This window comes from Myotis lucifugus, unplaced genomic scaffold (genome assembly GCF_000147115.1).
Source record: "Myotis lucifugus unplaced genomic scaffold, Myoluc2.0 scaffold_73, whole genome shotgun sequence".
Taxonomy (NCBI): Eukaryota; Metazoa; Chordata; class Mammalia; order Chiroptera; family Vespertilionidae; genus Myotis; species Myotis lucifugus.
The window spans coordinates 4,338,887-4,363,257 of NW_005871121.1; the positions used below are offsets into that span (position 1 = coordinate 4,338,887).

Sequence of the window (24,371 nt, forward strand, 5' to 3'; positions counted from 1 at the left end):
ACATCCGGTCTAATTAGCATATTTTGCTTTTATTATTATAGATGAATCAAAAAAAGCATTAGAGAAGCTACTGGTAAAATCATAGGTATTTTTCTTCAGTTTTAAAGCAAAATTTAATATTGAATTTCATTGAAATAGCCAGCACTAGATGACTGCCAGTTTAGTCAGTAAATTAATATCATTTGCTGCAACATAGAATGGAAATTCATTTGCATTTCATATATGTCTCATTTAGCTTACCATACACAGTAGACTTTCATTTTTGTAGTTCTAGCAAGTAGTGTAACTTTTCTGAAACTAAAAATCACAGAGAAGGTCTCCTTCCTCTGGTCCTTTCATGTAGCCATTTCTGACAAGAGTTTGTTGCCATATCTCAGAAGCCATGTGGGTGACAAGAAGCAAGACCACGCAGGCGAAGGGTCAGAGATAATTCGTACATGGTGCATGTTTTTTTGAAAGATTTTCTTCTAGGGGCAATGAATTATGTCTGGCTCATTAGTAACATGCTGTGAAGTGTTAGAGGAGGCTACTTATCGTTCTAAGTCTGACTTTGAAGGAAAGGAGATCTTGACAACTTACATCAGTTCCTCAGAGAGAGGTGGCCACCATCCTCACTGTAGAGGTAGAGGAATGCATTTTCTTAACTGTCTCACCACTAAAGGAGGATGAGCAAGTTATCAATAGGCATCCTTCGTGGTGGGTCCGTGTGGGTGATTATAGTAGAAGTTGATATTTCAGTTTCCTCAGCACAATAGATGGAGCAAATGTTAGACATATATTCTGTACTAATTAATCCTTTATTTCTAATAGGTGGATTATAATGTTTCTTTATGATTTTAATTTTTCTTCTCCATCAACTGGTACTGATCATTTTGAACATATTTTTGCATACTTATTTTCATCTGTACATCTTTGTTGAAAAATCTGTTCACACATTTTCCCCGAGTTTCGCTTATTCTTAAGTTTGGAAAGACCATAATATATTGTTTTACATATCCTTTATCAGATGGACAATTTATAAATATTTTTCTCCTAGAGTCCAGTTTGTTTTTTCATTAACAGTGTGTTTCAAAGAGCAGAAGATTTTTTTTTAAATTTTGAAGTCCAATTTGTGAGGTTTTTGTTGTTGTTTTTGTTTTTTTCATGGCTTGTGCTTTGGTGCCATATCTAAGACATCTTTGCCTGACTCAAGGTCAGAATTACCTTTTGTTTTCTTCTTAAAGTTTTATAGTTTTAGATTTTTACATTTATATATTTCATCCATTTTTGGTTAATCTTTATATCACGAGCTACATGTAGATCAAAGTTCACTTTTTTATATATGAATATTCAGGTTTTTTATACCATTATTAGAAAGGCTTTCTTCACTGAATTTCCTTAGCAGTTTTGTTGAAAATCAATTGTCTATCTATTTGTGGGTCTATTTCTGCACTCTCTATTCTGTTCTATTGATTTGTTTTCCTATCTCAATGCCAGTAGCATATCACCATGATTACCTTAACTTTATCGTAAGTCTTATTATATTAAGTAGTGATAGTTCTTTAACTCTGTTTTGTTCTTCCTCCTTCCACCACCAACCTCCAACTTGTTTTGCTTATTCTAGGTCCTTTACTTTGCCCTATGGATTTTAAAATCAGCTTGTGGGTTTCTACAAAACAATACCCAGTGTGATTTTGATTGTGATTGCATTGAATCTGCAGATCAACTTGGGAACTGATCAACAAAGAACAGTTTGTCTTTTTCCAAACAAACAACTGCTGTCACAAAGTGTATAATTTTCTTTCTTTTACGGCAGAGTAGTATTCCTTTGTGTAAATGTACCACAGCTTTTTTTGTCCACTCATCTACTGATGGGCACATGGGCTGGCTTCCATATATTGGCTATTGTAAATAATGCTCCAGTGAATATAAGGGTACATATATTCTTTCAAATTAGTGTTTCGGGTTTCTTTGGATAAATTCCCAGAAATGGAATTGCTGGATCATAAGACAGTTCCATTTTTAACTTTTTGAGGTAACTCCATACTGCTTTCCACAGTGGCAATCCACAGTCTGCATTTCCACCAACAGCGCATGAGAGTTCCCTTTTCTCCACATCCCCACCAACACTTATTGTTTGTTGATTTATTGATGGTATCCATCCCTGCAGGAGTGAGGTGGTATCTCATTGTGGTTTTAATTTGCTTTTCTCTGATGATTAGTGATGTTGAGCATCTTCTCATATGTCTAATGGCCATCTGTATGTCCTCTTTAGAGAAGTGTCTATTCAGGTATTTTGCCCACTTTTTAATTGGATTGCTTTTTTGTTGTTGTTGTTGAGCTTTATAAGTTCCTTATAAATTTTGGATATTTATCTTTTATCAGATGTATCATTGGTGAATATGTTCCCACATTCAGTGGGTTGTCTTTTCATTTTGACAATGGTTTCCTTTGCTGTGCAAAAGCTCTTTGGTTTGATTAGTCTCATTTGTTTATTTTTCCTTTTGTTTTCTTTGCCTGAGGAGGTATGTCAAAGAAAATATTGCTATAAGACATGTCTGAGATTTTACTGTCCATGTTTTACACTAGGATTTTAATGTAGTTGAGTCTTAACATTTAAGTCTTTAATCCATTTTGAGTTTATTTTTGGGTGCAGTGTAAGATGGTGGTCTAGTTTCATTTTTTTACACGTATCTGTTCAATTTTCCCAGCACCTTTTATTGAATAGACTATTTTTAGTCCATTGTATATTTTTGCCTCCTTTGTCAAATATTAATCGAATATATAAGGCATGGATTTATTCTTGGGCTCTCTATTCTGTTCCATTAATCTATACGTATGTTTGTTTTTTATGCCAGTACCATACTATTTTCATTGCTATGGCCTTGTATTGTAGTTTGATATCAGATAGAGTGATTCCTCCAAATTTGTTCTTCTTTCTCAAGATTGCTGTTGCTATTCTGGGTCTTTTGTGATTCTATACAAATTTTTGAAACATTTGTTCTAGTTCTGTGAAATACTCCATTGGTATATTGAAAGGAATTGTGTTGAATCTGTAGATTGATTTGGGTAGCATGGACATTTTAATCATGATAATTCTTCCTACCCATGAATCAGGTATTTGCTTCCACTTATTTGTATCTTCCTCAATTTCTTTCCTCAGTGTCTTACTGAGACACTGAATTTTCTGAGTACAGCTTTTTTGCATCCTTGGTTAAACTTATGCCTAGGTATTTTATTCTTTTTGAAGCAATTGTGAATGGTATTGGTTTTTTAGTTTCCCTTTCTGATAGTTCATCATTGGTGTATAAAAATGCAACTGATTCCTGGATATTTATTTTGTATCCTGCTACTTTACTGAATTCATTGATCAGTTCTAGTATTTTTTGGTGAAATCTTTAGGGTTCTCTATATATAATATCATGCAACCTATGTAATTTTTTAACCAATGTCACCCCCAATAAATTTAATGAAAAAAGGAATATCCACCTTTATTGTCTTTAGCACCTGTACCTAAAAGCCATCTACTTTTATTCCCTGCTAGTTCTTATTGCATGTGATCTATGAGTCCAAAAAATAAAGTCCTTGGTCAAAGGCACCAGATTCTAATTAGCTGCCTGTTGAGTATCACAAACTAAAAAGCTTGGAACCTCTTTCTAGAAGACATTGATTCTTGTTTTGGCTCTGCCGCAAGAGTTATGAGGGCATGAACAAGTCACTTAACCTATCTCTCCGTCTGCCCTGACCTTTATTCCCCACCACTCTTCCATCTTATCGCATATTTTCTGAATTCATTCTATTCTTTGGAGCATGGGAAATGTATCACCAGTATTTCTCAACCTCATACTCTTCTTTCTGTCTTCCTTTTTTATTATTTAAATGACTACTGACTAGTTTGCTATGTAATTGCAAATTGGAAGGTTTTTCCTGAGTCTTACCATTTTGGCAAATTGTTAAGCTGTGATTATTATAAGATCCATAGATTTCTTTTTCAAATGAACAATAAGAGTTCATTTTCCTTCTTCAGGGTGGTATTTTGTTTTTAACATAAATAACAATACTTATCCATAAATTAGTCAATCCTAAAACATTTTGCTATGCAGTTGGCTAGTTCATGTCAGTTTCAGGATGCAGCTGAAGTTATTAAAATTTAGATACTATATGTAACTCCCTCCTTCCCATCTTTCCATCATGTATTACGGATTGACAGAAATAAAATTGACTTGGCTTTAAGAATTCTTATATGGTACTTAATGACCAAAGAGTAAGAACAGTGTCAATTTAGTTAACCTAATGTTTGTGAAACAACTAATGGAATAATGTGTGGGATTAGGGAGGGGATGTAAAATTGAAGGTGATTGCTATTCTTAATTTATTGCTGAGGGGAATCAATCAAGAATAATAAATAGGTTTTTCTGTTTAGATAAGTCTTTAAAAATACAGATGTAGCTGTGATGGAATATATGCTGCATCCAAGGAGAAATATGAAATTGGTACCTTACAAGCAATAAAACTGATATGTGAAGATGAATAAAGGCCAGTACTTTTAATTGAGTCATGACAAAAATACAATGACAAACCTGAATATGTCTTTCAAAATCTTCAAAGGAAGACTTTGAAATAGAAGAAATAATTCTTTTTTTAAAAAAATATATTTTATTGATTTTTTACAGAGAGGAAGGGAGAGAGATAGAGAGTTAGAAACATCGATGAGAGAGACATCCATCAGCTGCCTCCTGCACATCTCCTACCGGGGATGTGCCCGCAACCCAGGTACATGCCCTTGACCGGAATCAAACTTGGGACCTTTCAGTCCGCAGGCCGACGCTCTATCCACTGAGCCAAACCGGTTTCGGCAAGAAATAATTCTTGATCATTTGGGTATATGGAATTTGTTAGAAATATATGCATGATTGTGTTCATTCTAGTAACCAAAATATTCAGCCTCATTGTTCATCTATTTACAAATTTTTATATTCATGATAAGGAAATTAAAAAAATTGTTTAAGTGAAAAAACTTAACAAAGTGAGAAAAAATTTTTTTTCAAAAGATTTCATATAAGCAGAATGCTTTAGGAATGTGAGAGAAATCATCTCACATACACATACAAACATATAAAACCTTGCATTAAAGTAATCAGACAAAGCTAATGATAGAAATGTGTATGTAAAGATAACTTTGAATTACACATTTAGTGGAAATATCTGAAAGGTAAATTTAGTGTTTTTTATTATCAAATCTCAGCTTTTAGTGTTCTTTTAAGATGTCGTTTCAGCTTTTATTGTTTGTGTATTAGTTTCCTATTGAAGATTAACAAGTTACTAAAAACTAGTGGCTTAAAACAATACAAATTTATTACCTTACAGTCATAGAGATCAGAAGTCCAAAATGAATCTCAGTGGGCTAAAATCAAGGAGTTGGCAGGGTTGTGTTCCTTTCTGGAAGATCTAAGAGAAAATGCAGTTTTTACCATTTTCAGCTTCTAGAAGCTGCCAGTATTCCTTGGCTCATGGCCCCCTTCTGTTTCCAAAGCTTAGCAATGTTCAATATTTCTCACAATCATTCCAACACTCACTCGTCTGCCTTTCTTTTCAATACCTAAGAACCTTGTGGTTGGATTGGGCCCACCGGGAACATCTAGGTATCTTCCCATTTTAAGGTCAGCTAATTAGCAACCTTAATTACATCTGCTACCTTGATTCCCCTCACATCAAGTAACATATTCACAGGTTCTGGAAATTAGGACATAGGCATCTTTGGGAGACTTATTCTACCTATCACAGTCCAGGAACGGAAAGATGAGAGTTTCATAAATTTTTAGAGACTGGTAAGTAAATGGCATCCGAATTCTGGCATTTACTACTGTCATTTTCCAAATTTTGGCATTACTTTAGTTGGCAGGCCTTTTTCTCTTTTTACTTCAGTGAAATAAAAATTTTACATTTGCATTTTTATTTCTAATTTCTCTAAATATCCATCCATTCAGTCAGTCAACCACTAACCAAGCAACCAAAAAATAATGTCTACTATAGTATATGAAGGGAACCCTGGTGAAAATATGGCTTAATTAAAGATACTGGCTTAAATTACCCTATGAGCCACAGAATAGCTTCTGCCCTCAAGTAGATCACTCTGCTAACTGCATTCCAAGAGCCCCTTCATATGATGATTCATTTTTAAGCAGAGATGTCAAAAAGATTTGGGAATAATTTTATGCACCTTGGTTTTTCTTTTCCATGGCTTTTCCTTAGTCCCCATCATGCAACTAACAAAACTTTTAATATCTGTTTTTTAACAAGCTAATGCCAGAAAAAAATATATAATTAAGACAATATGTTCCCATTTTTTCCTTTTTACTCAGTTTCTTTTTCTTTTTGTAAAAGACCTCATAAAAATGTACTGTGTACTTTGTGTGGTTCTGTCAGGTCAGGAAAACATTTAGTAAGGGGTTGGAAGTTTGATCAATTTCGTATTGTAAATTCCAGGATTCTTCCCAGCTTTCAAAATAAAGGAAACTGGATTTAGCCCACCGACAGTAGGGTTGACAGAAGACTTATTGCTAATCTTTCAGTATACAAAAGAGCATTGTGTTAGTGAGAGTGAGCAGGTGTTCTTTGTTTCAACGCAGCAGGACAGGAAGCGTTGATATTAAATCAAAGAAGTAATTTAAGCAACCTCAAGTGTATTGAACACTGGAAAATGTTACTAAAAGGGCTGCAGATTTCTGCAGAAAAATCATCCAATTTATCTTTTCCACACACTGAAAATGTAGGGACTCTGATAGTGGAGAAAATATATGCTAGTTTTTAACATCCTATATAAAAAAGAGCTAATATGCTAATTAGACTGGATGGTGGAACAACCTTCCAGAACAACCAGTGGGTGGGGGGCAGAGCCACAACTGAGGAAGCCAGGGCTGTGAAGGCCTACCCTTGCAAGAATTTTGTGCATCGGGCCTCTAGTGTGCTAAATAAAAATTTACTGAAATGAAGTAAATTCAGTTAGCCCTTTCACAACACATACTCTCTCAAGGAGGTACTCGAAAGGTTCATAAGAAATAGTCACTATGAATCTTTGCTAAACTGTAAAAACTCTTGTCAGTTGAATGAGAAAGAGAAAGATGTAAACCGAATCAAGGTTTCTCATAGAAATACCTATACTCCTCTGGAGAGATGGTCACTTGGCCATTTCCTTAAAATACCCTGTGTCTCAAGGATATCCGCTTGTCAGCAAAAATGATTTTTAATCACAAATCGAAACAGGATTCCAGCTAATAACATTTTTCGTTCCTTCTTACTCTTATTTTAAGGATGTATTTTTAATGCCAGTTCATCTCTTACTTGAATGTTAGAATGTCTGACCACACACTGAGTCTTATGACTCCCACAGCTCAGTAGAAGGGCATTATTCTTTACTTAAAAGTATGAAAATTTGATTGTCATTTATTGGCTTAAAAGCATCTTTTGACTGCATGTTATGGGATGACATACAAACTCCTTAACTAAACACATTCTTTTACAGTTTATTCCTAGACTTCTTTATTGGTCTCATCCGTCAGTACAACCTTCTCATTTCCTTAACCTCTTCAACCTACCTGGTCATATCCTCATTCTGCCATGCCTTTGAACACAAGGTTCCTTCTTTCCAGCTAAAGTGATCTTGTCCATCTTGCCCAGTCTTGCTCATGTAAGAATTAAGTGAAGTCTTCCCCTATTCCTCAAACAGATTTCTTCATCAAGCCATTGTAGTTTGACCTCACCTAAATTTTCTCTTGCTGGAGATCTCTCATGACTTCTCTTTTAAGCCAAGCAATAGCCTTCCCGCCCTGACTGTGCTTGACCATTTGGCCAGTTTCTACTCTCTGAAACACAGCCAACCTTCAATATAGTGGACCACAACCTCCTGGTTTTTCATCTGCTTTTCCTTGGCCTCTGGTCTCAGTTATAGAGTTCTTTTCCTTTTCCTAATCCTTAAAAGCTATGTTCCACAGGGTTCTCTCCTTACCTTTTGATGAGATAGAGAATTGGCATGGCAGAAAATGTAATAAGCATTTGTATTGGTTCAAGTTCTTTTCATGGCAAACAGTGGACACTGACTGAGGGTCAGCCCAGGGAACAAAGAAAGAGCTGACCTGTCTGGCTCGGAGGAAGGCGTTGAGAACTAAAGGTAGAGCTGAGAATGTCAGCATCAGCATGGTGCGCCCTTTTCTAGGGCGCCACTCTTAGAATGGTTCTGTGGCAGTGGCCCCATGTAATTATGTATCAGGCCCTTCCCATGTGTTTGGCTTTGTAAATCTTAAGTGTTCTTTTAGGTTCCCAAATGAGTCAGTCATTCTTCTATGTGAGTCTGTCCTGGTTCCTTGAAGAATTGCTCATGGTACTCATCTTTGAGATAGAATTATACCAGGTGTGTTTCTCTATTATTTTACTATAAGACTACAGTGCAACTATTTTGCTTCCTCTCGGCTGCTTATGGGAAAAGGCAGAGAATAGTTTACCTAGCCCTAGAACTCATCTAGCCCCTCTCAGTTCTTCTAGATCCCCCCCTCCCAGTTTTTTAGTTTTTCAGGTCTTTGTTAAAATTCAGTTTATAAATTTAGAAAGACATATTTATAGGTCACAAAGTTCAACTAATTTTATATCTACACCAATGCATGTGGTTTGGCTTTAAGTAATTTATCTAAATAGGAAGGAAAACAGTGGAGAGGAGCCTGCTTGTGCAAGTATATTTTATTTTTTACTTCACCCCACTTTATTTATTTATTAAATTTAAATTCTTTTTTTATATTAATTTAAATTCTTTATTGTTTAAAGTATTACAGGAGTCTCTTTTTCCCCCCACTGACCTCTCCCTGGCCACCCTCACCCCCAAGCAGAAGCCCTCACCCCCCTACTCTCTGTGTCCATTGGTTTTGCTCATATGCATGCATACAAGTCCTTTGGTTGATCTCTTACCCCCATACCCCCTCCCTCCCCTCATAGGTTATATAGTCTGTTCGATGCTTCTATGTCTCTTGTTCTATTTTTGTTCATTAATGAGGTACCATCTCACTCCTGTCAGAATGGCTAGCATCAACAAATCAACAAACGACAAGTGCTAGAGAGGATGAGGAGAAAAAGGAATCCTCCTTCACTGCTGGTGGAAATGCAGACTGGTGCAGCCACTGTGGAGAACAGTATGGCGTTTCCTCAAAAAATTAAAAATGGAACTCCCATTTGACCCAGTAATCCCTCTTCTAGGAATGTATCCCAAGAAAACAGAAACACCAATCAGAAATGATATATGTACCCCTATGTTCATAGCAGCACAATTTACAATAGCTAAGATTTGGAAACAGCCTAAGTGCCCATCAGCAGGCGAATGGATTAGAAAACTGTGGTACATCTACACAGTGGAATACTATGCTGCTGTAAAAAAGAAGGAATTCTTGCCATTTGCAACAGCATGGATGGAACTGGAGAGCATTATGCTAAGTGAAATAAGCCAGTAGAGAAAGATAAATATGACATGATCTCACTCATTTATGGAATATAATGAACAACATAAATTTAAATATTTTATTGCTTAATGTATTACATAAGTCTCCTTTTAAGAGAAAGATCTTTCTGGACCCCATATGCTCTAAATATTATGAATATGCATATACTTACACTTCGTTTTTAAGTTTTTTTCTCCCTGTAAATTAAATTTGACAGAATTTTAAATAAAATCTAAAAATCCATTTGATATTTTTCATTACACCTTAGCAAAGATGACAAGCAGTGTTGACATTTTATTATGAAGAAGATACATTGGCTTTCAATTTAAGATAAGAAATCATAAAATGTGTTGTCATGCTAAGTGACAAGACATTTAAAGTGTTGCTGACAAAAATAAAATAGAAGACTGAGTGTGAATAGAAAGGTTAAGATAAAAGGATAGAAAAAAAACTGTGTTGCTAAGTAATATAAGAAGCTATTTTGTACAGAGATACAATTTAATTTAGATGCAAACCTACAATACAGAAGAATCCTTAGTAAATTTTTATGTTAAATATTTTAATTGTACAATCAACATCAGAGACACCTCTCTGAACATGAACTAAGTCCTTTGAAACAGAACTATTTATTATTAAATAAAATTCTTCAGGCACTTATTTACTTGTAAAAGACTTATGAAGCAAAACTCCGTTAATGTACTAGTGAAGATTCTACCAAATGCTATAACAAAGAAATGGCATCATTGCAGATGTTTTAAACAATAGCGCCTATGTAGCAGGTTAGTATGGGTGCACCTGCCAGATGGGTAGATTTCCTTCACATGGTGGGTGACCCGGGCTCTGGTTTTCCATTTTATGGCGCTCCCTTCCCTGAGCATCGGAGTCCTCTGCATTTGGCTAGCAGTTTAGTAAAGAAGGATGAAGGTATATCTGTATCTTAATCATCTTTCCCCAGAGTGACACTTACCAGTTCTCTTCAGATTCCGTTAGCTAGAACCATGTCCCTACTCAGATGCAAGGGGAGCTGGAGAATGTGGTCCTCGCTGCCTCTGTGCTTCCCAGCAGCAGTTCTACACGAGTGGGAACGTGAGTCCCGGTAGCCAGTTAGATGACCTGCCGTAGTTTATCCCTATTGCCAGGGATGACAACCGTGTTACCCTTTCTCCTACACACATGTTTGCTTCAACTCAAGGGAAACAACCCAGGGTCTCTTCCGGTCCTTACATCCAGTCCAAAGTCCAACATCTCCCTCGGTCCCGCTGTGGGCTCTTTGCAGCCTCGTGACCTGAGCACTGAAGTTCAAGTCAACAGCCCCCTGCTCCACCTCCCCTCCCCGCCTGTCCGAGCACAAATCCAATACACCGCAGTGAAGCGGGGGCAGGAGGGTGGCAGTTAAGGTTCCCGTTTGAATAGTGGTGAAGTGGAAAGGCATCGGGATAACTGTCAGTGGCAGGCACTGTGAGGACACCCTGGCCATGTTCATGTTCACTTGATTGAAGAACTCCTTTGTCCTGATTCTGCTTGACCCTTTGGGCTACCTACAGTGAGAGCTTCTTCCTCGACCTATTATCATCGGTGGCTACGTCATGTCAAGGACGATGACCACTTTCTGCTGGTGCCATTGGGGAACCTGGAAGCCATTTTACAGGACATACTTAAGGCTACGTTTGGGGTTCATTTGCCAGTACAGTTCTTTTGAAACAGTGGATTTAGAAACACTAGCAATAATAGATGTGTGATATGTAGGAATAAGTCGTATCTGTGAACCTGTTTGCTGCATGTGCCAGTGTTTATAACTTTATCAGTCAGAGACTGTCCAGAAAAACGAGATAATCCCAGGTCTTTCCAATGGAGAAAATTTAACACAGGAATTAGCTACACAGGTGATAGAATGGAGAAGGCAAACAAATGATGGTGAATAAACTCAGACACTAATGAAATCAGAAAACTGCTGTACCCCCTAGGGATAGAAGGGCCATAGGAGGAAGTGATATTACCAGATATTACCTGAGCTCTTAGCTCTGATAAGAAGCTAAGAGCTCTTTGAGGGACCGAGCCATTTATATTTTTTTCATCTTTGTGTGTCTCCACATCATGAGCACTTGAATGTTTGTTTATTTGAACAGAGTTAAGTAGCAAATCCTTCCACTGACTTCATTTAGAATTACCCATCAGAGAGCTGAAATGTGGCAGAAATTATGGCATTCATTCCTGGGATGATCCTTCATTAGTGGTTCAGCTGCAATTAGTTACTTTGGGACCTTGTTTAGTTAACCCATCATTGGCATTTAGAGAGTGAGAAATTGTCAGAAGTTATAATTTAAATATTCGCTTCCTGTAAAAGACTTTTAGAGTTTGGAACAAAACCAACTTTTGTATAAACATAGAAAAGAGAATTACAAAGAAATAAAGTCTCATGTCAAAATGCTTTGAAAGGACGGAAGGAAGGAAAAAGAGAGGCGGGGGAGGGGAGGGGAGGGGAAAGCTTTCTGGAATGGCTGGGGCAATAGCAGCGATAGCTCCAGAGGATATCTAGCTCTTATTCTTTGATCCTTTTTAGGACTCATCTTCTAAATGATAATGCTATCCCTTTGTCTACTGGTTTGAGCCAAAAAGTTTCAACTTACTTTCATTTGCTATTATTTAAGAAGGAATCTGTAAAATATTACATCGGATATTTTAACAGTCAAAAGAAGAACTTATTCTAGAATATGATCATAATTTTTCAAAACATCACAATTGCCATTTAATCTGTTCTTGGATGTGCCTTTATATGTTCAAGGGTACAAATATGCTGGATTCAATTTAGCTGTGGCTTTTAGAACAGGCTTAAGAAAAGTCTCAAAATAGTAGGTACATTTAACAACTTGGAAGTTGAGAGTAGTTTGAGAAGCTTTTTGGACTGTGTTGCCTTTCCTAGAGAGAAAAAGAGCCTCGCTGGAAGATTTCTCAGTGAATATTCCACTTATACATAGAAATGAAGATTTTTTTTTAATTTGGCAGAGCATGTCAAATTCAACTGTCAGGTTGTACTTCAGCACCATAGAACCATACCTGAGCATGTTAGAATTCTTCCATTTACACAGAAATTTCAGGCTTACTTACTTTTCACATTGGTTTAAAGTAGGAATTATTTAAAACACAGTGCACTGCATGTCATGTCATTATTGTTTTCTTTCAGAAGTTAGTGTTCCCATTTTAAAATACCCCTGAAGGCTTGGGTTTGGGCTGTGTCTAAATAGTGTCATGACTGACTGAAAAGGGGAAAAGGCATTGTTTAATCTGTTCGGCACCTAACATCTGAAGAGGAAGTTTTTCTTTCTTGGGGTGGCTCTGTGGACCTCTGGTGTTGTGAAATAATCACGTGGTTTGGCAGTTTTACCAAAAATAATTACTTTGTTTTAGTCATTATAACATCATCTTTATAGTTTTGAAAACATGTAGTCAGGGGGGAAAATTCCTCTTTGATATTGACCTAGAGCAGAAAATGTGCTATGCTCAGTCTCTTCTACCTCTAATTGAGTTGATTTTCTTTAATACTGTTTCACAGTGAAAATATTAAAACACGAGGAGTATTTTTGCTGCTTAAAATAATTGGTTTTTCTTTTTTAAGCATGCTATCTGTAATTTCAAAGCATATTTCTTTCTGAACTACTTTGCCCTGAGGAATTTAGAGTGTTCTTGAAATTATAGGTGTCTATTAAGTATTTTTCAACTGTCAATTCAACTGTTGTCATTGTGCAATTAATTCATTATAAAGTGATACAGGAAGAAAAGTTGTGTTGTTTTTTTTAATCCTCACCTGAGGATATGTTTTTATTAATTTTTAGAAAGAGATGAAGGGGAGAGAGATAGAGAGAAACACCAATATGAGAGAGAGAAACATCAATTGACCAGCTCCAGTATGCACCCCAACCTGGGATGGAACCCACAAACTAGTAATGTGCCCTGACCAGGATTTGAACCAGCAACCTTTTGGTGTAGGGGATGACGCTCCAACCATTTGAGCCACCTGGCCAGGACAAGAAGAAAACTTATGTGATAATATGAAAACACATATTTGCCCAAAAGATAAATGAGTCTGTGTTGGACCTGTCTGCTGTGGTGGGAGTGAAATGGTGTATTAGGCAGGTTTTGGCATGGCACCTGCTTTTCAAACAGAAAAACGTACAGAAAAGATTTCAGTTCCAACTCTTAGACACTTTGTATTATGCACTTAAATGTTTTCTTTTTTTGTCTCCTACAGGTGATATTGTACCCAACTTCCAATAGCTCCAAGTCAGCGGAGTTGCACCAAATGATAGTTCCAAAAAATAGCCAGGATTCTGACTTAAAAATCAAACTGGCAGTGCGAATGGATAAACCGCCACATATGAAACATAGTGGGTGAGTGTATGCTTGATTTTTTTTTCTGTTGAATTATTGGATTTCATTTCAGTGTATCACTTTTGAAAATTTACTGAGAGAGCCAGGATATCACGCTTTTACATGGATTTCTACCCCCACCCCCAAATGACATACATAGGTTAACTTAATTTTTTAAACCTGTGGACACCTTCAGAGCCAAGTATATATGGTTATTTAGTCAATATAACTGTTTGCATTGCTAAGATAATATTGGCACTTGATTGCATTGGTATTACACATCACTTATATTGATAAAGAACAGTGATATATGGAGATAATGTCTAAGTAATACTTCTCAAGATACAATACTAGTTGAGACAAGCTTCACATTCACGTCCCCAGGAATAAACTTACATAGAATATACTAAACCTAAAATGTGGTTCAGGTATAACTCAGGAGGCTGTATACGTTTTGATAGGCGAGATCCAATGTGGGATTGAAAAACTCAATCCATGGAGGAAACAGAAGTGCGGGGACTGCCTCCTGGGGTTGCCATGGGGCAGAGTCATCTCGGCCAGGGCTCATGTCCCCTTGTTGCTGGTGAGGTAACAGGACTGAACTCATGAGTGCAATAAAACGGATTTTTTAAAAACCCAGATCTTTCTCAGGTTCACACTTCAGGACTCAGTACAACCAAATCCCAACATAGGGGTGTTAGCCATTAGGAAGGAATGTGACCATTTTTCTTAAATGGGTGGGCAGTGTATGTAGAAGCAGAACTAATCTCACGGAGGGCAACAGTAACCTGGGTAGCTCCCATTATGGCCTCTTTAATGTAGTAATGCAAAGTAAAGACTGCGGCTCAGCTCATAATGCAGTTGGAAGTCCTGGGATTTAATATTTAGAATTCTCTCACTCACCCATCTGCCTGCTCACCAGTGATGGATGCAGCAGTGTGTCTTGAGCACTTACTCTGTTGAAACCAGAACAGACCTCAGTGAGGTACCAGGCGAGGCCTAAAAGAACTGGCTCGTCAGGGATTCAAGCTAATTCTAACACTACAAGTAATTCTAACACTGAGTCGTAAGTGCTGTCAGGGAGGACTGAGAACTGGGAGACATCCGTGTGGTTCCAGCTGCAGTTAGTCCTGAAAGTCTCGTAAGACAGCTGACCTTTGAGATGGACTCTGACGTATTAATTCAGCAGGTGGGCAGTGGGGAGGAAAAGCATTCCAGTCACATGATAGAGCATGTATATGGGCAGGAGTTGCAGGTGATAATGTCACATGACAAAGCATGTATATGGGCAGGAGTTGCAGGTGATAATGTCACATGACAAAGCATGTATATGGGCAGGAGTTGCAGGTGATAATGTCACATGACAGCATGTATATGGGCAGGAGTTGCGGATGATAATGTCATATGACAGAGCATGTATATGGGCAGGAGTTGCAGATGATAATGTCACATGACAGAGCATGTACGTGGGAAGGAGTTGCGGATGATAATGACAAGTTTGGTGCAACTTTAAGATTAGCGAGTTTGAGTACTACTCTAAAGTGATGTAGCATAATTAAGAATATTATAATTTTCTTAATATTCTTAATTATAGTTTATAATGGTCATTCACAAATTATTTAATACCAGTGTTGGGTGTAATGATAATGATCAACCAAATTGGAAGCTTCCAGCATTGCTGTAATAGGGTTTATCCCTGTGGGCGGGGACAGTATAGCGCTTCACCACCAGTTCAGGTCTCTCATTGCCTGGGTGGTAAGTTTTAAATATTTGTAATATCACCCTTATGTACAGTTGTATATGAGTAAACATAACTTGACCTACATATAAATGTATTCATATTTTTCTGAGGTGCTTCATAAACAGATTTCACTGAACTTAATTACATTTAAGAAGAGAAACTTAACTATAATCTTTTTTCCCAAGTGCTCTATCACATGCCAAAGCAATAATTGAATAGGAGCACATAGTAGATTAATAGCACTGTGCTTTCAGACTGAATTGTAGTCTGTCAATAATTCATCTTATAATGAATAATTAACAGATGAATAATGAATAATTGAAAAAGAGACAACCCAAGTTAAAATTAATATATCTTTAAAATACGGCAAACTCTTACAGATAGAGTTATCAAGTAGATTAAATAGGAGGGTTATGGGCCTTTATCTTCAGAGCGTTTTCAGAAGTAGCCTTTGAAATCCTTTTGGGCTTTAGTCATGAAACCTATTTTCTGTTTTAAAATGGCAGGCACATGTATATCTTTCTCATGTGAACGGTTTTAACACTTATTCTATGTTTCACTCATTTGTCACATGTGGCCCCTGTATTGTCCCTAATAAATGTTTTTATCAGTGTTATCTATATTTTTATATGTGTTCCCAGGTAGAGGCTGAGCTTCTCAGACCTGTCTGAGCCCCAGTGCCTCCACAGTGTGCGATCAAGGACAGATGTGAATAATGATAGTGAACATGAAAGCAGTGTGCTCTGTAGAGTTTTCAGAGAAAAGTAGTGGGATGGAAGTAAGCTGAAACTGAAAGGGTTATAAGCATAATTTATACAGAATAGAGTATAAATTTAATGTGAAAAATGCCTAAGATAAGTGAAATAAGTGGTGTTTGGCTCGCAACTGTTTACATTTTAACATGACCTGTTTTTGAAGCAGAAAAAAATATATATCTGGTTTAAATCTCATGTTTCTGTTAACTAATCAGTCCATGACTGTGTACATTATAGTTTATAAAAATAGAATTAACTACATGCAAATGAAAATAAATATTTAATTTGGATAAAATAAGCATAATTATGATTTCATTATTTTAAAATCTAATTAGACATTACCACAAGACATATTTGGTAAAATACATTTTAAAAAGCGTTCATTTATTCTTTTGGAGTATGTCATATAAAGTAATTATATAAACTAACTCCTATAAATCTGTTAAATGAATTACCAGCTAGATTTTGAATGGTTAAATAATTCATATCCAGCTTTTGATTAATTTGCCTGCTTTCTTAGGTAGCTGGAAGACAGCCGTGTTCTTGAACAAATAGGCTATCCTTTAGCATAGCCTAGTGGCTAAGTAACAGTATTAACTTAAATCTCAGAAATACTATCCCCGTTTTTATTAAACAACATTTTCCTAATTCAAATGATATTTTCTAAACCAAAAGAAAGGCAAAATACAATGGAACTCATAAAACAAATGACTGTTAGGACAATTAAATCTGCATTTGAAAAGGAGGAAGAAAATTAAATTGGCCATCACAAATATGTGGAGGCATTTTGACCAGGACCGATCAGAAATCTACAAGCAACTGGTTATCTTATAGTTAAAAATGAATGAAAACTTCATGACAATATAACTATAGAATACTTATGCAGTTAAGAATTGGTAAGATAAAATGGTAGTTTTATCACTGTCATATGAATTTCCTTTATATGTAGATCCATAAACATGTTAAATTAATAGAAGTATTGAAATACTTTGAAATTGTCATATATGAAGTCTCCGTTTAATTTACATCACAAGGGTATAAAAGGCACTGGGCCCACCTCTAGCTGTAGGGGAGGGACAGCAGTTCAGCTCCCAGCAGGGAGGACTGGGCCAGCACCAAGCAGGCTGCATTTCTGTATCCTGCTCTCCCAGATAGAGGGCCAGCCAAGCACTTCCGGCGGGGCTGTCATGCCCACGGAAACTTGTAGTCACATACTTAAAATTCAGACAGGGCATTTGCTCATAAAGTGAAATCACTGCACTCTAATAAAGTTGCAGTGTTTTATTTCTGATTTAAGGTTTGTGATCTTCAACTCATTTAAGGGACAATCTGATGACCGAGGGAAGGAAAATCTTATTTTTTTCAGGATGGCATTTGCCTGGAGGGTCCAGGCCTTACAGAAAGGACAAGTCTGCTTTTTTCCCCAGGAAAAATGGATTCCTCATTTTAAATCAACCTTTTAAAATGATTTCCCCACACATTCTTCTCTGAAATAGCCATGTATTGGCATCGGTCCTTCACCTGAACTTATATTTAGCTCTGTTTGCATTCCTAATTTGAATTTCCCTCATTTTGACTTACCCTGATTTCACAGAAACCCCACTTCTTGTTGCCTTGTCAAAACTTCTGACAAAGTGTCTGCTAGGTTCTTCATACAGAATTGATTTTTTTTTCTCCAAGTACAACTTCTCTTCAGAAGAGAAGTCCGTCTGTGGTACTCGATAATCAACACTGATATAGTCATTGTAGAATGATAAAAAGAGGAAGTCGAAAAGCCAACTTTCTTTTTCTAAATACCTTCATATTTAGGTCATTTTCTGTTTGCTAACTTAAGTCATTAAGAACTCCGTTTTTCATTTTAATTTACTAGTGATTGATAAATTATGTGATAATGATAGAAACATTTTTAGACTTTACTCCTTTGCAGAACTTCTCTGATTGTTCCCGTAATAAATTAGCCCTTAATGTTAACTTGAAATGTGGCTTTCCATTCAGCACCCTTTTACTCTCAAGATTTTCCCCAGGGGAGTAACATCTTAATTATTTTCTTCTTTACTTTTCATGCCTCAAATAACTGCTTTCTTTTGGATTTAGACCCCCTTAAATGCCACATCTGAGCATCTTAAACAAAGGCACTTTAGGGCCAAAAATTAAAGAGGGAATATGAGGTCTTTTTTTCTTTATTTTCTTTCAGAAACCACAGGCCATATCATAGCTTATCTTAATTAAGTTGGGGTACATATTAAAAAATTATGGTGAAAACTATTCAGGAACATTGTACAATTTTATAATGACTTTACAATTATAGAATAGTTTCATTTTCTTAATCCATGCCTTACTATAAACTTTTTGTAGTATGTACTGACACAGTGATACTTTTTATTCTTTTGCACACATCCGGAAATTTTAAAATATTAACTCTGAGTTAACAAGCACAAATCTTGCGCTTGTTGAATGCTTGAGCACTTTGGGAGGTCACGAAAAATTTGGACATTATTTAAAGATGTTGATTCTTCCTTCATTCCTCTGATGCCTGGAGCTGAATTGCGGCCCGTGTTTTGGTCTTAGCCAAAAGGCGCCAGGCGAAGAGATGTTGTGAGAGTCTAAGAAGTGAAAGGTGAAGATGGTGCATATGGGCAGGCTAAATAGCCATGTCAGGTGGCGATTAAAGAAAAATGGAATTTATTTAAGGAAAGGGGATAGGAGATGGGATATCCAAATGGAAGGGCTGCACAGCACTGAGCCAAGGGGACTTTGGGTGGATGATGGCAACACCCTGGAGCTGGAGTTTCATCCTTATATGGAATCACTGGCCTGAAACACTTGTCAGCAGAGGGTCTGGGGGCTGTGCTGGTGGGCTTGGAATGCAGGTGGGCAATTATATGCCTTCAGGACAGTTTCTATTCTCTATATCAGTGGTTCTCAACCTTCCTAATGCCATGACCCTTTAATACAGTTCCTCATGTTGTGGTGACCCCCAACCATAATATTATTTTCGTTGCTACTTCATAACTGTAATTTTGCTACTGTTGTATCGTCATGTAAATATCTGATATGCAGGATGTATTTTCATTGTTACAAATTGAACATAATTAAAACATAGTGATTAATCACAAAAACAATATGTAATTATATATGTGTTTTCTGATGGTCTTAGGCAACCCCTGTTAAACGGTCGTTCGACTCCCAAAGGGGTCGCGACCCACAGGTTGAGAACCGCTGCTCTATATGGTCTGACTCCTGAGATCCAGCGAATTTTCCCTGATCTTTTGTTCTACTGTGGCGAAAAGCTTACAAATGGCCATGGAGGATTGTATTGCCCAGGTGCAGATGGTGCAGTAATAATTATGTTGAATAAGCACTAGTTTAAGAGCTAAGACACTTGTATTTAGGTCTCAGTTTTTTTCACTATCTTGGTAAGTCACTGCATCTTTCTTGGCGTCAATTTCATCAGTTGCTAAAGGAGACATTAGACTAGAAAAATGTGAATGGCTCCTAAGCCCCCTGGGAATTCATGACTTAGCAAATCATTTCCTCCCTTAGCCCTCCATGAGCTCGCGCGCGCGCACACACACACACACACACACACACACACACACACCCTTCCGTGGCATTTCCTACAGATATAGATGTACAGAGTTTTGGGAGAAGTGTGGGCAACATGGAGAGAGATGACAGGATTTATTCAGATTTTCTCCAGGCAAGAAAAGGAAGTATGAAGACTGACTGTAACAATAAGCTTTATGTAACATTAATTTGAAAAATACACATAGAATTGTTTATACTCTGATAGTATTAAAAAAATGGATATAAAAATTCAGAAAGAAATAAGTATACTAAACATGTTACATAGAGTAATGCAACTACGGGTAAAATTTTCTAGTTTCCAGATTTTCTTTGATATAGTTATAGTCCTTTCATGATGAAAGAATGCAGTTATCACACTAAAATGTAAAGAAGCAAATAGGTTTTTTAAAATAAGAAAGTTAATTTTTTTTACCCAAAATCTGATTATTAGGGAAATTCATTTGAGAGAATTCCTTCAGGCGAGCCTTGAAGAAAGACTGTCGCTCAGTCTTTAAAGGAGTAGCACAGTTTAGGAACTTGAGCTCTGGGGCCAGACTTCCTGCCTTCAAATCCTGGCTTTCTCACAGTGATATGCAATATGTTTTAGCCATTGATAAAACCCTAAAAAAGTTTTACCTTTGAGTTGAGACACTAGTAAAAGAAGGAAAAGTAAACATTTATGCTATGAAACAGAGTAAAAACCACTTTAATAACAACAGAGCACACACATCCCCTAATCTCTGATCCCTCTCTCTCCTTCTCAAGCATCCACAACACTGGGAGACCTGGGCTGTAGCCAGTTCTGCAGGCAAGTTGCTGCTCAGGATCTGTAGTTACGTGCCTCCTTCGTTTCTTCATCTTTCCTTAGGTTTCTCTCAGCTCTGAAGTCTGTTTCTTTTTATTCTTCATTTTAAACCTGAAATTAAATCTCTCTTAAGGAAAGTAAGGTGGACATGGTCATAATCTTGGGCAGGATGAAAAATAAATAAATTATTTTCAAGCCACCTTATTCTCTTTAAGGACATCTTCATGACCAGGAAGCAAGATACAACGTGGTTAAGAATACAGGCTTTGGAGTTAGACAGACCTGGGTTCAAATTCTAGCCCTGTCATTTTTATGCAATATTGGTCAAGCTACTTAACTCCTCATACATAGCCTCACTTTTCTCAGCCATAAAGTTAGGTTGCCCTGAGCATGAAATTAGATATACTCATAAAGCATGTAGCTCAGTGCTATTACATAATAAGTGCTCAATTAACTAGTGACAGTTATTAAAATAAACATAGTCCCATGAACTATAATAAAACCTGGTTTTAACTATGTCTTTGATTTTATTCAGAAGAAAATGCTCAGAGTTAGATGGGGAAATAGAAGTGTACAAGTCCTCAGTAATTCCTGGAGAGTATGAGAGTTATATCCCTCATTAGGGCCTTCTGCTTAATTGTTGGTTTTTATTTACATTTTTGTTTCACAGCTATTATGAATGCAGGTGTTGGCGGTGGTATTTTGTTTCACTTTGTGTGCCTGTGTATGTTTTGCTGCTAGCTTTCTTTTGTCCTCCCTATGTCCAAAGTTAGAAAAATAGAAATATTACATAAGAGCTCTCTACTGTGCCTGAAGAGCTGACTTGACTGATTTATCTGATAAAATAAGTTCACATGTCTATAAAAGGAGGATATTTCATAGCAAGTGAGAAGAATAAGATAGAGCTTCTCCCTTTAATTCAGCCCAATTCAGTATAACATATTAAAAATGGCAAATGCTGCTTGGCCAGTGTGGCTCAGTGGTTGAGTATAGACTCATGAACCAAGAGGTCAATGGTTCAATTCCCAGTCAGGGCACATGCCCTTGTTTTGGGCTCAGTCCCCAGTAGGGGGCATGCAGGAGGCAGCTGACCAATGATTCTCTCCCATCATTGATGTTTCTCTCTCTCTTTCCCTCTCCCTTCCTCTCTGACATGGAAGGAAGGAAGGAAGGAAAGAAGGAAGGAAGGAAGGAAGGAAGGAAGGAAGGAAGGAAGGAAGGAAGGAAGGAAGGAGGGAGGGAGGGAGGGAGGGAGGGAGGGAGGGAGGGAAGGAAGGAGGGAGGGAAGGAAGAAGGCAGGCAGGCAAATGCATTCTACACATAGTTCCAAATAACTAGTATTGTCTTTGGTATGTTAAGAGCAATTGCTAGTTTTAATTTTCTTACCTGCATCATTAGACAAATAGTACTTGACCCTACATAGCTCTAAACAGTCTATCAGGTTTTGCTATTATTAAAATTTGTCCACTTTTTGGTAAATTGTTGGTCTTAATAATTTTTACATTCCAAATACATTAGTTTTAATTTCATCTTAGCTATTTTTGTGTGTTTTAATTATAGCTTGTACATGTTTAAGGTAGGATCGATAAGCTTACTTAATACTAACTAGCTCAAAGACAGTTATTTTGTTGCTACCATAGCACCCAAGACATTCATGTGATTGAATAATTAGCCTAATTATATATGCTAATGTTTTCTGAAATAATCACTGGGAGAGGTTGGTGTGGTTGCAATGAGGGTTATGAAGATGCTGTGTGGACATTCCCAGCTGGTTCTGAGGACAGGACCTTGGCAGTTGCTGACACTGTTAGGGAATGCCCTTCCCCACACCCACTCCCTCCCTCTGTCGGGTCCTGATCAGATGTCATCCTACAGAGGCCCACCCTGACCACGCTCCATAGAGTCATGCCTCTCTCTCCTTACTGCCGGTGTTCTTTTTAACCTGCTTCATTCTTTCTAAGCTCTTATGAGTAGCTGATATTATATTGATCGGCTATTGTTTATTGACTGTTCCACCAACTAAAATTGTGTCTCCATTTAGGCGGCTTGCTGGTGACTAGGTCGCCAACCAAATCTAACTTCAAGAGGATAGGAACCTTGTATTTTCACTGCTCTTTTTAAACCCACTTTTTAGAAAATTGCCTACCACTTAGTGGAAGCTAAATAAATATCTGTTGAACAAATGAATGAATAAACAGAACTTATGTCACATTTTTTAAATATTTGAAATAAGTGTTGGATTGATTGTTTCGATAGAAGCCTCAAGTTAGGTCATTATCTGATTGGTGATATTGGAATGTAAGTTTGTCAGAGTATGCTTCAAAATTTTATTGCTCCCAAATGAATGACAGTGTTTTATTATTCTAGAATTTTCTATATTACTAAAAATCTAAAGACAATACTATGGGAAAAAATGTATCCTTGCCTAAAAACTTTAAATTTAAAGTTGTTATTTTCTATAGTGAGGCTTGCTTTTTTAATGACTTTTTGCCTAAATATGATAAAGTAAATTTCTAATATTATCTATTATATCAACATTTATATTTAAACCATTCCTGTAATATGTGATTGACTGGTAGGAGGAAGTTTTAGCAACTTTTCCTGTGGGTAGAAGTATATCTCGGGGTTCGTTTATAAGAATGATGTATTGCTAGTATGTAACCAATACTTATTAAAGGCAAAAGAGGAAAACTAGATTGGGCTTTGTACATACTATTTTTGTGGAATCAAAAGTAATTTACTTTCTTTTCTGGTGATGGCTGATTTGTAATAGTCCTATTTATTTCAGAATTTGTTCTGTCAGATCTAGTTAGTGAACACTTTTACTCCATTTAGACAGGCACAAAACACTTCATGAAAATATTCTTCCCAACAACTGACAAAGCAGAACGAAGAGAAAATTTTTTCTTTGTTATTGAATTTATTGGGGTGACACTGGTTAACAAAATTATACAGGTTTCAGGTCCATAATTCTACAACACGTCATCTGCACACTGTATTGTGTGTTCAGCACCCCAAGTCAAGTCTCCATCCATCACCATTTATCCCCCCAAACCCTCCTCCACTTCCCTTCCCTGCCTCCCCCCAGCTATCTTCACACTGTTGTCCGTGTCCATGAGTTCTTTCTCTCTTTATTTTCTTTTTGGCTCAATCCTCCTCACAACCCAATGCCTCTACCCTCCCCTCCCCCCAAACAGCTGTCAGCCAGCTGTCTATCTATGAGTCTGTCTCTATTTTGCTTGTTAGTTCATTTTATTCATTCAATTCCACATATGAATGAAATCGTGTGGTACTTATCTAATTTAAAAGGAACCAGCGCCTTGCTCAGAGAGATCGGTCAAGTTGTGGGCCTGTAAATGAGAGAGAAGTTGGAGTAAGCAAAAGGATGGCTGACTGCTCTAGGATTTGTAAAGACTTCAGAGGGTCAGAGCATGGCTGTGGGTGAAAATGAGGAGGAAATGTAGGAGGCTGAGGATTAGATAAATTAGAAAAGAGCATGAAGCATAGCAATAGAGAAGGGCAGCAGGAGCAGAAGAACCTGATCAACACCTGTGGCAGCAAGCTCACCTCATTTGGAAGCCCTGACAAAAGGAGGCGTAAGGTAGCATAGAGGGATCTGACGGGTCCACAAGGAAAAAAGGGTGTTTAGTGCAAAGTAGTGACGGGTAGAATAGTGTCTG

At 37.1% G+C, this 24,371-nt stretch overlaps 1 protein-coding gene across 1 annotated transcript in view; it reads left to right on the top strand.

Annotated features, from left to right (window-relative positions):
• Positions 1 to 24,371, top strand: part of CADPS2 (calcium dependent secretion activator 2) — a 378,380-nt gene that overhangs the window by 145,515 nt on the left and 208,494 nt on the right. The window contains 1 exon segment of the mRNA XM_023755323.1: positions 13,705 to 13,844. Coding sequence (XP_023611091.1) covers positions 13,705 to 13,844 — 140 coding nt within the window.